This window comes from Aulonocara sp. 'chitande type north' Nkhata Bay, linkage group LG7, assembly GCF_057382095.1.
Source record: "Aulonocara sp. 'chitande type north' Nkhata Bay isolate Kocher_YH1m ecotype deep benthic linkage group LG7, A_spYH_male_GT1.1, whole genome shotgun sequence".
Taxonomy (NCBI): Eukaryota; Metazoa; Chordata; class Actinopteri; order Cichliformes; family Cichlidae; genus Aulonocara; species Aulonocara sp. 'chitande type north' Nkhata Bay.
In genome coordinates, this window is record NC_141350.1 from 6,588,335 (window position 1) to 6,602,013 (window position 13,679).

General features: G+C 40.0%; 1 protein-coding gene across 2 annotated transcripts in view; it reads right to left on the reverse strand.

Annotated features, from left to right (window-relative positions):
• Positions 1-11,275, reverse strand: part of trim44 (tripartite motif containing 44) — a 42,823-nt gene extending 31,548 nt beyond the window's left edge. The window contains exons 1-4 of one of the 2 annotated variants that reach the window (XM_086298215.1): positions 10,951-11,275; positions 9,536-10,185; positions 8,225-8,302; positions 2,057-2,353 (exon numbers count right to left, since the gene is read on the reverse strand). In XM_086298215.1, coding sequence (XP_086154341.1) covers positions 2,057-2,353; positions 8,225-8,302; positions 9,536-10,180 — 1,020 coding nt within the window. In that variant the 5' untranslated portion in view covers positions 10,181-10,185; positions 10,951-11,275. Of the gene's footprint in view, positions 1-2,056; positions 2,354-8,224; positions 8,303-9,535; positions 10,218-10,950 lie in introns of both variants that reach the window. The other variant, XM_086298214.1, reaches the window with a different exon arrangement.
• Positions 11,276-13,679: the final 2,404 nt, after the last annotated feature.

Consider the following 13,679-nt stretch of genomic DNA (forward strand, 5'->3'; position numbering starts at 1 on the left):
TGTGACCCAACCAGATTCTGACCAGCAACCAACATACCATTTATCATCAGCCATCATAGACGGACCTTAAATGGTTGTGTACTAAGGCTCCCATCCAGCCTAGATAAAACTTTAAAAAGACTGATCCCAAATTTGCCTAAACATCCAGTGCTATCAATAATTGGTGGAGTCATCATAAATGTTAGTTTCATCCATGACAACATGAAAGGTTGTTACCCAACACACTGCAGGAGGACTACATGAAACATGCAACAGTTACAAGCGCTGTGGGAACACCAAAATGTTGTAGATAAACAAGTGAGTGATAGCGTCAGTGTATATTCGCTTGAGTACACAGCAAGATACGTAATAAGTGAGCAGCTACTTAACTTCTCTTTCTGTACTGACACGAATCTCCAGTGAACGAATAATGCTGCTTTTTAGTTACTCCATTAATAACTAACACATGACAACAAACAGCTTACCCATCGACATTCATTTAGGGCCATAAAGCAATCTACACATCAGCTACCGCTATTACTACAACCTACTTAGTTGTGCACAGAACCTCCAGAGAACACTCAAGCCTCCTCTCTTAACTGCAGTGACTGCAATATAGAGAGTGACAAATGGACCAATGCGATATTTTAATTTGGGGCCATGAGCAGTAAAAGCCTTCTCTTCAATTTTCAAATGAGACACGCAGTGAAGCGCCACAGAGTTTGATGCACATGTGAGGAGATGGGTTGCAACCCTTTACTGTGCAAGAGTTCACATACATGCAAACCTCTATAATATATAGTGTAGTTGCACACATGTGCAGGTGTGTGCAGTTCTTTGGCACAAGGTGTAAACTTTCACCAAGGGGCCAAGATGTAAAAAGACTAAATGTGTTTATAACTGCCAATACTATAGCAAAAGGGTATTTGGCCTTACATTGCAGCCAAAAGCTTAGGCTTTATCTGCATCTATCTACATGCATCACATTAACAGAGGAGAGAACATTCTGAAAACATAATTTCAATATATATAAGTATAATGTATAATGAATAAATACTGTAGATCCAGTGTCTCTTTTCACTTGGAACAAAGCTGTGTATGATGGCACCTGTTCTCCTTATAAATGTTGCTGTTTGCAGAAGGTTTCTTAAGTACTTGGAAGAAAATCCTTTCAAGTGGACGACCTGGAATCAAGCACCCATGGCTGACAGCATTCATCTTTAAACAAAGACCTCATGCGCAAGACCATTTTCAGGCCTAACCACAAGCAAATAAACACAGCTTTATGTAACGCTGATAACTGTTCTGTGTTGCGGTTCTTGTTCTCTATTCATCCTACCTTAAAACTACCTATAACCTTTTTTAGATAAGAGCAATAGCACTGCTTTTACAAGCATGTTCTCATGTTACACGAGTTAATCATTCTTTCAAAATCTTCTCAACAGACCTTGTGCTGTGATGTTGCTAATTAGGGTGCCAAGTTCAATCAAACATGTAAGTAAGACACTGTCTTTTCATTAAATTTCTTGAGCACTTGGTTAATGTTCTAAGACTGGTATGTTAATGACATTTTTAGGTCTAGTTAGTAAACAAGCTTGTTTAAATATGCAAGTGGAAAGGCTCCAGTGTACTGGGTACGGTATAGTTTCTGTGGCTGCGAGCCTGCTGGCATGCTTCAATTCACGACATACATTTTGACGGTAAGTTTAACGCTCTAGGTAGATGTTAGTGTCTGAGACTGTGTGGACTCGTCTGGTGACTTTGGATTACAATGCATCAAGATGGGATGTGTCCCACAGGCAGATTTCATTATAGTAAAACAGGAATGACTGCTTTTATATAGTCTCTGCAACACTATAGTTCCTGCTTAACTGGTCAAACAAATAGGTAGCGTAAAAGTCTAAGAACATAAAGAAAATAGCTATAAAAATAATTAAATTAATTAATTAACAAAAATCAGATTTTGTTTAAAAAGGCACCAACTTAGAGGAAACAATTATATTCCCCACTGCATTTAAAAGGTTTAAGAAGGTAAACATCCCTCATAAAAAGAAAATGTTATGAATGCTACTCTTACCAGCACTCTGTGAGCTGCTCCAGGCCCTGCTAAAAGGGCCTCTACTGCCACTACAGGAGCTATTGCCTGCGCCTCAGCCTGCTCCAGCAGGCATAGCTGGTGTGTTATGTTGGCCATTTCTTCCTGAAGCTTTTCAGTCTCAACAGTGATCTCTGCGATTTTCTCAGCAGCAGATGCTGTGAGGAATGCTTCTTTAAGGTCTACCAGGTGAAGGGTCCTCTTCTCTTCCAGTAGCACCAATTTGCGGAGCTCCTCAAACTGACTGCTCACATACTCCTCAAGTTCCTCAGTAGACATCTAAGATATGTAGAAAGAGTTCAAAGAGACAAAGAAGGAAACAATGAGAAAGAACGAATAAACAGGGAAAATTTAACTCACCACAAAACAGAGATATACAGCAGCCACAAATTAACCAGAATAAACCACAATGAGCTACTCAAAATCTGAATGCGGGGGGAAAAGCAATTAAAAGCAATGCATGTGAGGGTCAGATAGGGACTTTATACATTTAAATGTGAACATTATTCCAGCAAGCCTACAGGTCTCTGTCATGCATTAACTAATTGATAGCATATATTAGATTCCCTAAAGGCAAACTCCATGCATCCCATCTGCAGATAGAGATCTCAGAGGCTCCTTCTACCACAGCAAGCCATCTGTTTGGCTTTCAAGGCAGCAGAACTGCTCACTGAGATACCTTTTTAATTCCTTTGCCCATTCCCCAACGAGCCTCTCTTTAGCTATGACTCATTACGTTAAAACACCTCAATAAACAAACTCGTTCCTGCAGTTCTTCTGTCTAGACAAAACTCCACCTCCAATGAAGATACTGTCATGAGGTAAAATAACCCAAAATCCCTTGTCATGATCTCTGCTCCTGAATATAATTGCTTCAATCTATGAACATCAGCTGCTCTGTCTCCCGTTTTCCCTTGAGCAGAACTTCACTCTCTTCCTTTCCATCTATTTAATCTTGTTTCCCCTCAGTCTCCCTCTCTCCAGTGAAGCAAAGAATCATCAGTCTTTACTAAGGTTGGCAGAGCCATGGCCCCTGGGGCCCAAAGTTTTATCGTGTATTTGCCATTTCTGCACAAGCAATCAGATTCTCCAAATTGCCCATTAAACCAAGCGCAAGAAGTAACACTTTTAATTTACTTTCTTTGTGTGAGGAGAGAAAAACATGCACATTGCTCATTCTCTTATCTTCACCAAAATCAATGTCATGAATGTATTTCTCTCAGATAAAGAACAAAAAACTACAACTGGGTTAGACTAGTAACAAAGTTTCATTCATTGTCAAGACCTACTTGTATCAAAGCCCCCCATTGTAGACTACTGGAGAGAAAGGACCAGCATTGACTACATGACTCTCTCCGAGTTAATTTATTCTAAAATGCCAAAACAACTGTGTGCTCTGTGGAATGTAAATAAAAAGAAAATGCAATAGTTTTCAAATAATTTAAAGTTTATAGAAAATAGTACCAAGGAAACACACCAATGCTGAAACTGAGAAGCTGTATTACTTTTTATTTAAAAAAAAAAACAAAAAACACTGAAGTTAATTCTAACAAGGCAAAATATTTAATATGTCAGGAAAGATGCAACAGAGTAAAGTTGAGACAGTGAGTGCCTCAGGACTAAATAGGCAGGGGTTCACAACTATGTGAGCAAAAACATGGACAGATGAAAGTTTTTCACTGTAGAATTTCGATTTTAAACATTCTAATAATCTGAGAAAATGCCTGTACACAAAAGGACTGTACACAGTCTTTTTTGCCACAGTGAGGAACCATAAAGAACAAACCTTCCCATAGCCAACGCTATGGTATGAATACACGGAATTAGGCGTCCTCTCTCTCAACCATCTCTGTTGGTTCTCTGTGAGGCCCCATGGCCTTTGAGGCAGATGGAGGCTGTGATCCTGGATCAGTTCTTTGTTTGTTGAGAAGCAAGAGCTCTCTGCCATTGGACCTTTCACTCAGCAATGAAGCTTCTCTGAGAATTTGTCCCGATTGGAAAGTAAGAAGGAAGAAGCACTCATGCGTGCTAATCTTCATTTCCAATGCTGCAAACTAAAGCCACAAAATGAGGCCTCAGGAGGGACAACAGTCCACTGCTTACTGGGAACTAGTTGGAGTAAAGATACAGCGTGAGCATTCATTTGTTTCTTAAGTGCCATTTTGAACCCTCGATATTAGAAAAAAATCCAAATCAAACAAACAAATAAATACATGAAAAAAGGAGAGGGACTGATTGTAAAATTGCAACCTACATGAATAACCCTCAATTCTGAAACAAAATTACCAAGATTTACAAAGTTAGAGGGAGAGAAAAAAAAGCTGTTTTTCCATAGACTTCCAAAGATCCGAAGTCTTTTTGGAACTACAGCTATCACCATCTGGTGGCCTATAAATAGAATGTAAGTTGAAAACACTTTCGCATTAGCTGATTTTTGTGACCCATAAGCTACGTCCATGTTTTACACCATTAGTGACTGAATTATAAAAGCAGCAGTTGTGTTAAAGGTTTGTGCTTTAGGGATTTATTTTAAGCGACAGAGTTCAGATAGATATGTTTCTCTGTTGTTCCAAATCACAGCAGACTCTACTGCCTATTCACAGCTCTGTTTGGTGTGATGCTTTTTTAAAAAGGCCTAAAAAGCATTAATAGAACATTAGGACTAAATGGATTTGAACTGTCCTTGCCCTTAGCAACAGTGGCCTTGTTCCAAGTGAACACTACTCTCCCTCGCTCTCCTTTATCTCTCCCAGAAACTAGATTTTCCAATTTAGCCTCTAACACAACAAAGCAAGGGACAGATAATTGATTTGAATAAAAACAGCTCTGCTATAGTCATATAAAACAATAAGAAAAAAGGGAAGTGGCGGAAGTTATAAAATGGTTTTACAATAGCATAGTTTCAATTTCCAACACCTTTTTATTTGTTTTCGACTAAAGGAATGTCAGCCAAGAAACTTTCTGGGGAATGATACATGATAAATTCAATTAAAATGGCAAAATAAAATGTGAGTGACAGCTCTAAAGAGCAAAAGGAGGTAGGAAGAGAAAGAATAGGACAAGGTAGAGAGGGGTGAATAAACCTAACACTACCAAGTCTGCCAAGTCTTTTCATGTCTCTCCTGTCTATTCCTCAACCTCAGCTTCCTAAGACACCTTTAATGTGTCTGCTGCTCTTGTAGATTTTATGAGGCAGGGAAAATGGATGTAGCCACTGCACACACATACACAGTTGTGACTGGGCTGATACTGCTGTGCTGCTAATGGACTCTTCTCTTTGTAGCTGAGAGGCTCTGTGGACTGCATGTGCCCTAGACGGCATCCTGGTTGGCAGAAACAAGTAAAAAGTAAATAAAACATGAGACGAGGTAAATATGCTGACTACGTACTGCTGTGGTTTGAAACCCCAACATGCCTCACCTGCACTCTTACTATAGTTAACTTCAGGTGACTGGCTGACTGACAGACGGCCATCTTTACTCCTCAAATTATGTTACGCCTCTGGCCCTCTATTAATATGTATGCAGCTTTATCACTGTTTTCCCCCCTTATATTCTAGTCCCCTGTGGAGAATTACAATATGAGCTCAGAGATTAAAATCCCCAAGCCTGTGGCAAAGTACATAAGCAGATTAGAATTAATAAGCAAATGCAAGCCAAGGGTTAAATCTTTCATCCACCTCTCACCTACACACAGACAGCCACTCAGACCCTCTTTCTCTCTGAAGTGTTTTAAGATGTCAATACCATGCAATTTAAACTCCTCCAGCTCCTCTTTTTCTTTACCCTCTATTTTATACGTGCACACACACACACACACACACACACACAACTTTTCTCAGCACAGGTAGTCATTCTGACTTGCCTGTCATGCATGATAAGCGACGCTGACATTTGAGAGAGCCGAGAGGACATGCCGACATACCACATAATAGTCTCTAACACAGTGCCCTGTGAGCAAGCAGGTAAGAGGTTTTCAGTAAGCACACTGCAAATCCACAGTGAAACAACCCCAGACTAAATGTTCAGGAAGTCCTTGGGGTGGCACTGATATTTTACTATGATAATACACATGAACTTGGGTGGGGTGTAGGCTGCCAGAAAACGTGTTCTCTCTCACAGGCCACTCTAATTAACCGGTTACACTACGCCACTGTGCTTGGGTCACATCTCTGCATGTATTCAACAATGCTCTCGTGTGCCACGGCTCACCGATGGGTTCTGACACAGTTATAAAAGCAGAGCATACAGCAGAACAAGGGCTGCAGAGGTGGTTGAGAGAGAGAACAGGTACTGCAGCTTTAAATGGTAAATAGCCGAGACCGCGGACGCACATTCCCAATCCTGCCTTTGTTTGTCACACCTCTCAGTGCACAACTCCTAGGCATATGTGGTCAGGTTTTATTTTCAGTGGCAGAACATGCCCCCGCTATAGCATCTGTAATGGAAATACAGCAACTGCTTTCAAGGTTGACTTGTCATGAAAATTCAGTTTGAATAGCTTTTGTTTAGGCTGACATTAAGAAAAAGGTTACCATGTTTGTTTTTGGAGGGCAACCTGGAAAAGATTTGATGAAAATGGTAAAGTAAGGTTACAGCTGTGTCATGATGATTGAGACAATCTGAGAAGAAGAAACAAATCTATGTCACATATCCCGCCTCCCAATGCTTACACCAGCAGGTGCCTTTGCAGACGGCACTACCGACAGTAAGATGCTGGTACACAAAGCCAGCCCTGCATAGAATTTGAGTGGATTTAACAAGTAAACAAAAGTAGTGAAATAGCACAACAGTCCTGTAAAGATACGATCTTCATTATTATATTGGATAATTCGTCCCCCTTATTGCCTTAATTATGAATTATAAAATAATAAAAATTCATTGCAATGCAACATTGTATTTTACACCATATGCATATTCTGAGTCGAAGACTGAACACTTGATTTTTTTTTTTGTCAGCTTACCCAGTTCAAAAAGGGTTTAACAACAGCTACGGGGCATTCAGTATTCAGCACTCTTTATTTTTTTTACATGACAATGCCTAGATCACAGTCACTTTGAAAAATACAACCTCTGACTTGGCACAGAAGTGCTGAGTCAAAAAAGTGAAATCAACCGAAGTCTAAAAACGTCATGACTCAGTAATCACACAATGAAGCCACGCTTCAAGCTGACTTCTATCTGCAGAAACCTAACACAATAGGGAATATCTGTGGTCTGTGCATGGAGCAGCACAATGAATATACACAATGCTGAATCCCTTTACGACATAATCTACTTCTATTTTAGACTGCTGTTTCTGATACTACACTGTCTATATCATATTTATAACTGCACACAAAAAGATGTAACAGACTAATATCTTTTTGTCTTTTTCCTTGTTAGGGCTTCAAATAATGTTCGATCGTAGCTACAGAACCTACAAAATCAAACAAGTTGTTGCTACAGATATAACCTAGTTGATTTTTTTTTTTTTTTAAAAAAATCGCTATTCATCTTTTTTTTTTCTTTTAAAAGAAGCCATGACAAAGAAATAATGCATACAAGGACTTCATATCAGTGACATCCCAACTGTGCCAGCATAAATATGCATTTGCATTTAAAATATAGAAATGCCCAGTGCCTGCAGCTTCAGTTTGTTAGGATGACTGACACTGCTTGCCCTAAATACGTCCATGGATATGACTTAAAATCGACCATCATTTTCTTGACTGTGGAGTCACTCCCAAGTAAGTAAAAAACCTTCAAGCAACTGGTTATTTGTATAACTACACTGTTGTTTGATCTCTAACTCAAACCTCTTATATCTATGTTCTGTAACACTTGGACACTTAATGTTAAATACACTGATTGTTCAGCTGTCTCTTAAATGTAAGCTTCAAAAATAATCTGCATATTCAAACTCAAAACACATGGCACAATCTCACTAAAATCCAAATTAATATACAAATGGTGCCCTGTCACCCCTTGCATGGAATTTAAAACCACCTTTTATCACCACAAATATATTCAAACTTCATTTAAATAGGTGCCGGTATGAGCTCATTAATTAAGAACAGATGCGTGCACCTTTTTTGGGAGAGGTTTTCTAAAAATGGTTCTTTGCTGTATAACAAGTGTTAGGCTTCTGTACACAGGAGTTAGCACTCACCTCAGGGTTGGTCCACTTGGTCTTGATCTTCTCAGCCATCTGTTGTGTACAGCCCAGCAGGTCATAACCCTGCCTGCTCTGCAGATACAACAGACAAACAAGCGGTAAACACAGCACAGTAGGCCACTATAAAAACAGCACAAACACAGATATTCTTTTTGTGCAAGTCAAACAAGACATGCAGCAGGCTAATTATTTGTTTACCTTAATCTTGCACTCATTCAAAAGAGTACCATTGAGTTTACATTTTAGTTTATAACTCTACACAAGGACAGTGCCAAAAAAACCTCATCTGGTAGTATGACAACATTTTGAGGAGACTACAATATTCCATATTTTGATATGCAATATACAAGGTGTTAAAGTTTCTCCACAAGAGCACATTAACACAGGAAGCAGGATTAAAGCTAAGGGGTGTTTAGACTAAACACTGTGGCCTTGGGCTGTATGTCTGACCCTCTTTGTCTGTAATCAATCCATATGTGTCTGTAAATGTAAGTCAGTTAAGTGTGTTGCTCTACTTTTGTTTGTACCACCAAAGACAACACTGCAGTTCTAGACAGTTAAGTTTCACTGACTTTGCATGACCATTTTAAAATAAGGCTTCTGCTCAGACTTTCTAAATCAGTTTATTTCACCGCTCACAAACAAAAACCTCTTATGCTCATAACATTAATTCAAAACTAAGCCCTTGTTTCTGATCATATCACCTTGTCCTCTGTGCAATAGCACAGCCCAAATGTGATCAGTGTGCTGAACATCTGACCTGAAATGAAACTATAATAATCAGAAACACCAAGCTCTGCATAAATGAACCCAGATTTGATGGACCTTTTTTCCCCCCATAAATCCAACAGATTAACATGACTTACTAGACCAAATGCAGTGCTTCACTAAACAACTTGTGACTCAGTGGCTCTATTTAAAATGCCTGAAGAGAAAAGGCCATCTGGGAAAACGAAGTAAGGGTGAAGCCATAATTGGCACCAAACCAAAAGGGACATCGGGGTGTATTTTTAATGTTTCATTTCTCTTTCACAGCTTTCACAAGAATCAAAGTGTCTGTAAGAATTAATTTATTGATGAAGAACTGTGGGTTATCATGGGACATATATTTAAAATAGAGCACATAGCCCTCTCAAATTAACTTGAAGACAATGATTGGCACACTAACTAATACAAAATTAGAAATGCAAACTAGACATGTGACACTGTATGTTTCATAGCAGATATTGTTGGGGGGCATGCCATAAAGATTAGGTACACTATATATATATATATATATAAACCTTACATAAGTGTGCATCTCACCTTCTGCCAAACGTAGGCTTCATGCAGAGTTATGATCTCATGTTCCTTGTGCTCACCTTGCACAGCACACACCACACAGATGATCTTTTCATCAGGTTTACAGTAGAGGGAGCCCTCCTGGCCATGCTCCTTGCAACGCAATCTCTCTACTGTCACGGTGTTTCTCTTCCCATTGTCTTCAGCAGCCCCAGCCTCTGGCCCTGCTTCTGCACCCTCAGCTCCCTCGCCGAGCTCTGCTTCCACAGGTGGAGAGTTATGGGCTCCTTCTCCTTCCTCAAGATCAACCCTCTCATTCCCATTAACTACTGCCACTCCAAGAGGTGCCATCCCACGATTTGCACCCATTTCAGCTGCCATCTCTCCCACAGCTTCATCCTCAGCTGCGCCTCCAACTCTGGAGTCCCTGTTTGTGCCAAGACCATTAGCCTGGGTGCCTTCGGGGTTATAGGGCAATAGCACATGATGCGTGCTACTGGCGTGTCTGTCTGCATGGATGGGGCAGAAGGCAAAACTGCAGATGGGGCACACTTGTGTCGCTGGCTGGGCCTCATCAGGCTCGCACGCATCACATGAACCGTCCATCTGCGGCAACTCTTCTTGTTTCAGTTCATTAGAACCTGTCTCAGGTTCTCCGTTGTGCTCCATGGTGGCTGAAAAAATTCAAGGTATCAGATAGCAAAGTCTGACAGGAGAGAAACAGTGAGAAGAAGACGGGTTATAGATAGCTGTGACCTTCTGTAAACACATCTCATCTTTGCACAAGGGAAAGTCCAAGATTCTCAGGACTAATCCCCTCTGATTTAATATTCCCGAAACAGATGTTGTCAGGCATCTAGACGAAATGCCATCGAGTGCCACATTACAGCACATCTGCAGTCACTGAACTGCCTTTGTGTGCAAACACACTCACATTGTTTACTGACTCACAAACAGAAAGTGCTGAGTGTGTATTCCTGTGCCCTCAGCATGACCAAACACTCCCCTGCTCTCCTTCCTTCACCTTCCTGGTTATGTCGTCAAGCCTTGACCTTTTCATATCTTGTTCTTTTTTGTCTTTATGTGCACTCACCACCACCCCCTTTCAGACCACTCTGCAGGAGTGAAGCTGAACAGAATGAAAAGAGCACAGATGCATGCCTGGCTGGTACACACTTTTTTGTCTCCTTTCTCTTTCTCCTCGAAGCCTTCCTCTCTTGGGCTCTGTTTGTGTACTCTCTCCACTGCTGACACAAACAACCGACAGAAAAAGTGCTGTAATGGAGAGAAAACTCCCCCTCTTTCGCTCTTCCACCGCCCCTCTCTGCCAGTTCTCTGTCTCTTACTCACATTCACACAGTGCCTCCTCACACAAATACACAGACATTTTCTCCCTCATCCTGCAGGGCAGTTTGCAGCAGTCTGCAGAGTGTACTTACTCGTCTGTCTTCCTCTTCCCTCGTGTTTTCTCTCCAGGGCTTGTTCTGAGTTAATGTGGAGTCTGTGAAGAATTAGCTTGACGGCTAACTTCCTTAGCGCAGCCGTCGTACTTTGAATTCTGCTGCTGAGCTGTCGACTTATCTACTTTTACTTTACAGCACAAAGGGAGCTCCTGCTCTAAACCGACAACGTTTACTTCCTTATTTTTGTCAGCTGCTGTCTTCTTTTTTTCTACTTCCTGCTAGCAGTCTCCTGTGTGTTTGGGAACGGTAGAGACACACAGAGGCGGGAGAGAGAAAACTCGTTTGACGAGTAAAACCAAGACAGAGAAGCCTCGCATTTTTTTTGTGTTTGGGTTAACATTTTTCCGTGTTTTATTTATTCATATAAATATTTTATCTATTTATTTTTACATTACAAATGCACCAAAAGCCAATGACCTTGTCATGTAGCTAATATATCACCGGTCAAGAGGTTAGATGAGATGAGGTCTTCAGGGAAATACTGTTTTGTGGTGAAATCTTTGCACAGCATACATCTTTAAGGGGTTTCAAAACAAGATCTACGTGGACTTTCACAAAGAGTCAAAATATACACATGCGCTGAAATGTATGCATACGTTAATGTAAATATTTTAATAAGTGGTTGTGATGACTTCACAAAGCCATGGCTCATTAACTTCTTGGTAGAGATCATAATTGACAACAACTGGCAGTTTCTGTTTGCCAGCATCAAAAGGATTTGTTTAACAGCGCTCACTGGACTGAAGTGAACTCAGAACAATGGGGAAGTCAAAGGAACTCACGGAAGATCTGAGAGGGAGATTTGCACAAGTTGGGAAGTTATCTTGGAGCCTTCATCAGTTCAAACAATTGTATGTACCGGTAAGTACAACTTATTTGGGTGTGTCACCACTGCCAAGGGCTGGGAGAAGACAGAGACTGCCACCTTTAAATGAGAAGTTGGTTAGGATGTTCAGGAACAGCTCAGCAACCACCAATACTCAAGTCTGCCGTGAACTGGAAACTGCAAGAACCCCAACATCAATGTCCACATTGAAGAGAGTTTTACATTGCTGCACAGGCTGACAATAAATCTCTTGGACGTCCCAACATAAAATGTATTGAAAATTTGTGGACTATACTTAAAAGCAAGGTCTGTGCCAGGAACCCAACCAATTCATATGAACTCAAACTTAAAAGCCCCAAATTCTGGGTTACGTGTAATGCATGCATTGCTGTAATCCCATTATATTTTTCAGTAATGTAATGTGTTACTGTACTAAATTTAATCATCACACTGTCATTACTTGCATTACATAGATTCAGTTACCTGAACGTAGGATGAATGGAAAGGGAAAGAGAAATCACAAACATGCTGTTTTCTTCCTACGCTCTACAAACAGCTGATGTTAGTTTGTGTTCAAGGAGAAATGGTGGGATGTGTACAACTTTAGAGGAGTAGCGATGTTCACATGTTTATTCATTTCTTTTTTGCATTAAATGACAAGCATGATGGTATAGGTACACTCCATCTATGATAGAAGCAACCATATTATACTGCTAACACAACTTTGACTCTTTTAGGCATCTCCACATGCTAACTTAAAGCTGCACAAAAATCTTCTAGTTCACAAGAAAGTTCAGCCGTTAAATCAGTTAAACATAAATAAATGTATCTAAAATTAACTCGGTGCAGTAGGTTTAAAATGACAAATATTTACCAAAATATAGTGTTGTTGTATTGTAAGTATTGTAAGATAAGAAAGCCTATGCACACATTTGCATGTAAGTCATTTTTCCAACAAGTAAAAAACATTTTTAAGGTGTTAATTAAAACTGAGCATTTTTATAGCAGTAGCCTTGAAATTATGAATTGAATGCAAAAAAAAAAACCCTGAAAGCAACCTTATATTTTTATGTGTTTAGTTGGCTCCTATTGTAATCCTTTGCAGTGGCTCAAAATAGGGTGTGACGATGAGAAGACATTGCTAGTTAATTTTGTAGTTAACAGAAAGAATGGATGCCTTCCCTGTTCATCTAAAGGGCAGCAAAGGAAGGGTTCTTTACAGCTGATGCATACATTTGTAAAAAAAAAAAATAAAATTACAAAAAAGTGAGTGGAAGCTATAAACTCCAATGTATTCATTATACAATACAGGAAAAGGTTCAGCTGGAAGAGTAGACAAATTGAGAATTTTAGCATGGGTGTTAATGGGGAGTTTCTAATTATAATGTCTGCTTTACCCTTCTGTTCATGTCCTTACCATCCATAAAACTGCACTGAGAGACAATGGAACCGGATTAGAGGTCTGGAGAGAGACACAGCGAGATGATGCAAAACAAGCTGTTCTCTGTAGAGAGAGCTAAAAAGGCTATTGAGCTGGGTTTCACACAAGCAATATTTGGCAAATAATTGTTGACTGTTAGTCCGATTTGAATGGCATGTCACAAATAGCCATAAACCGTGTTCCAAAAAAGCCTTCTGCATCCACTCAGTATGGATCCTGCTGCTGTTTTTGCCAAAGTTTGTGAGCTGCTTTGTCGAGGAGAGCTCTTGTCCCATATATCTTGTTACCAGAAAAGATTTCGTCTCAATGAAAATATATTTAACTGGCAAAATCATATTTGCCTTGGCATCTTGACATAAGGATTGAAAGTGAAGCTGTGTTTCAGAGGCCATTTAATCATAATCGGGATTAGATTTGTCGAAGGCTTGTAACTGTTAG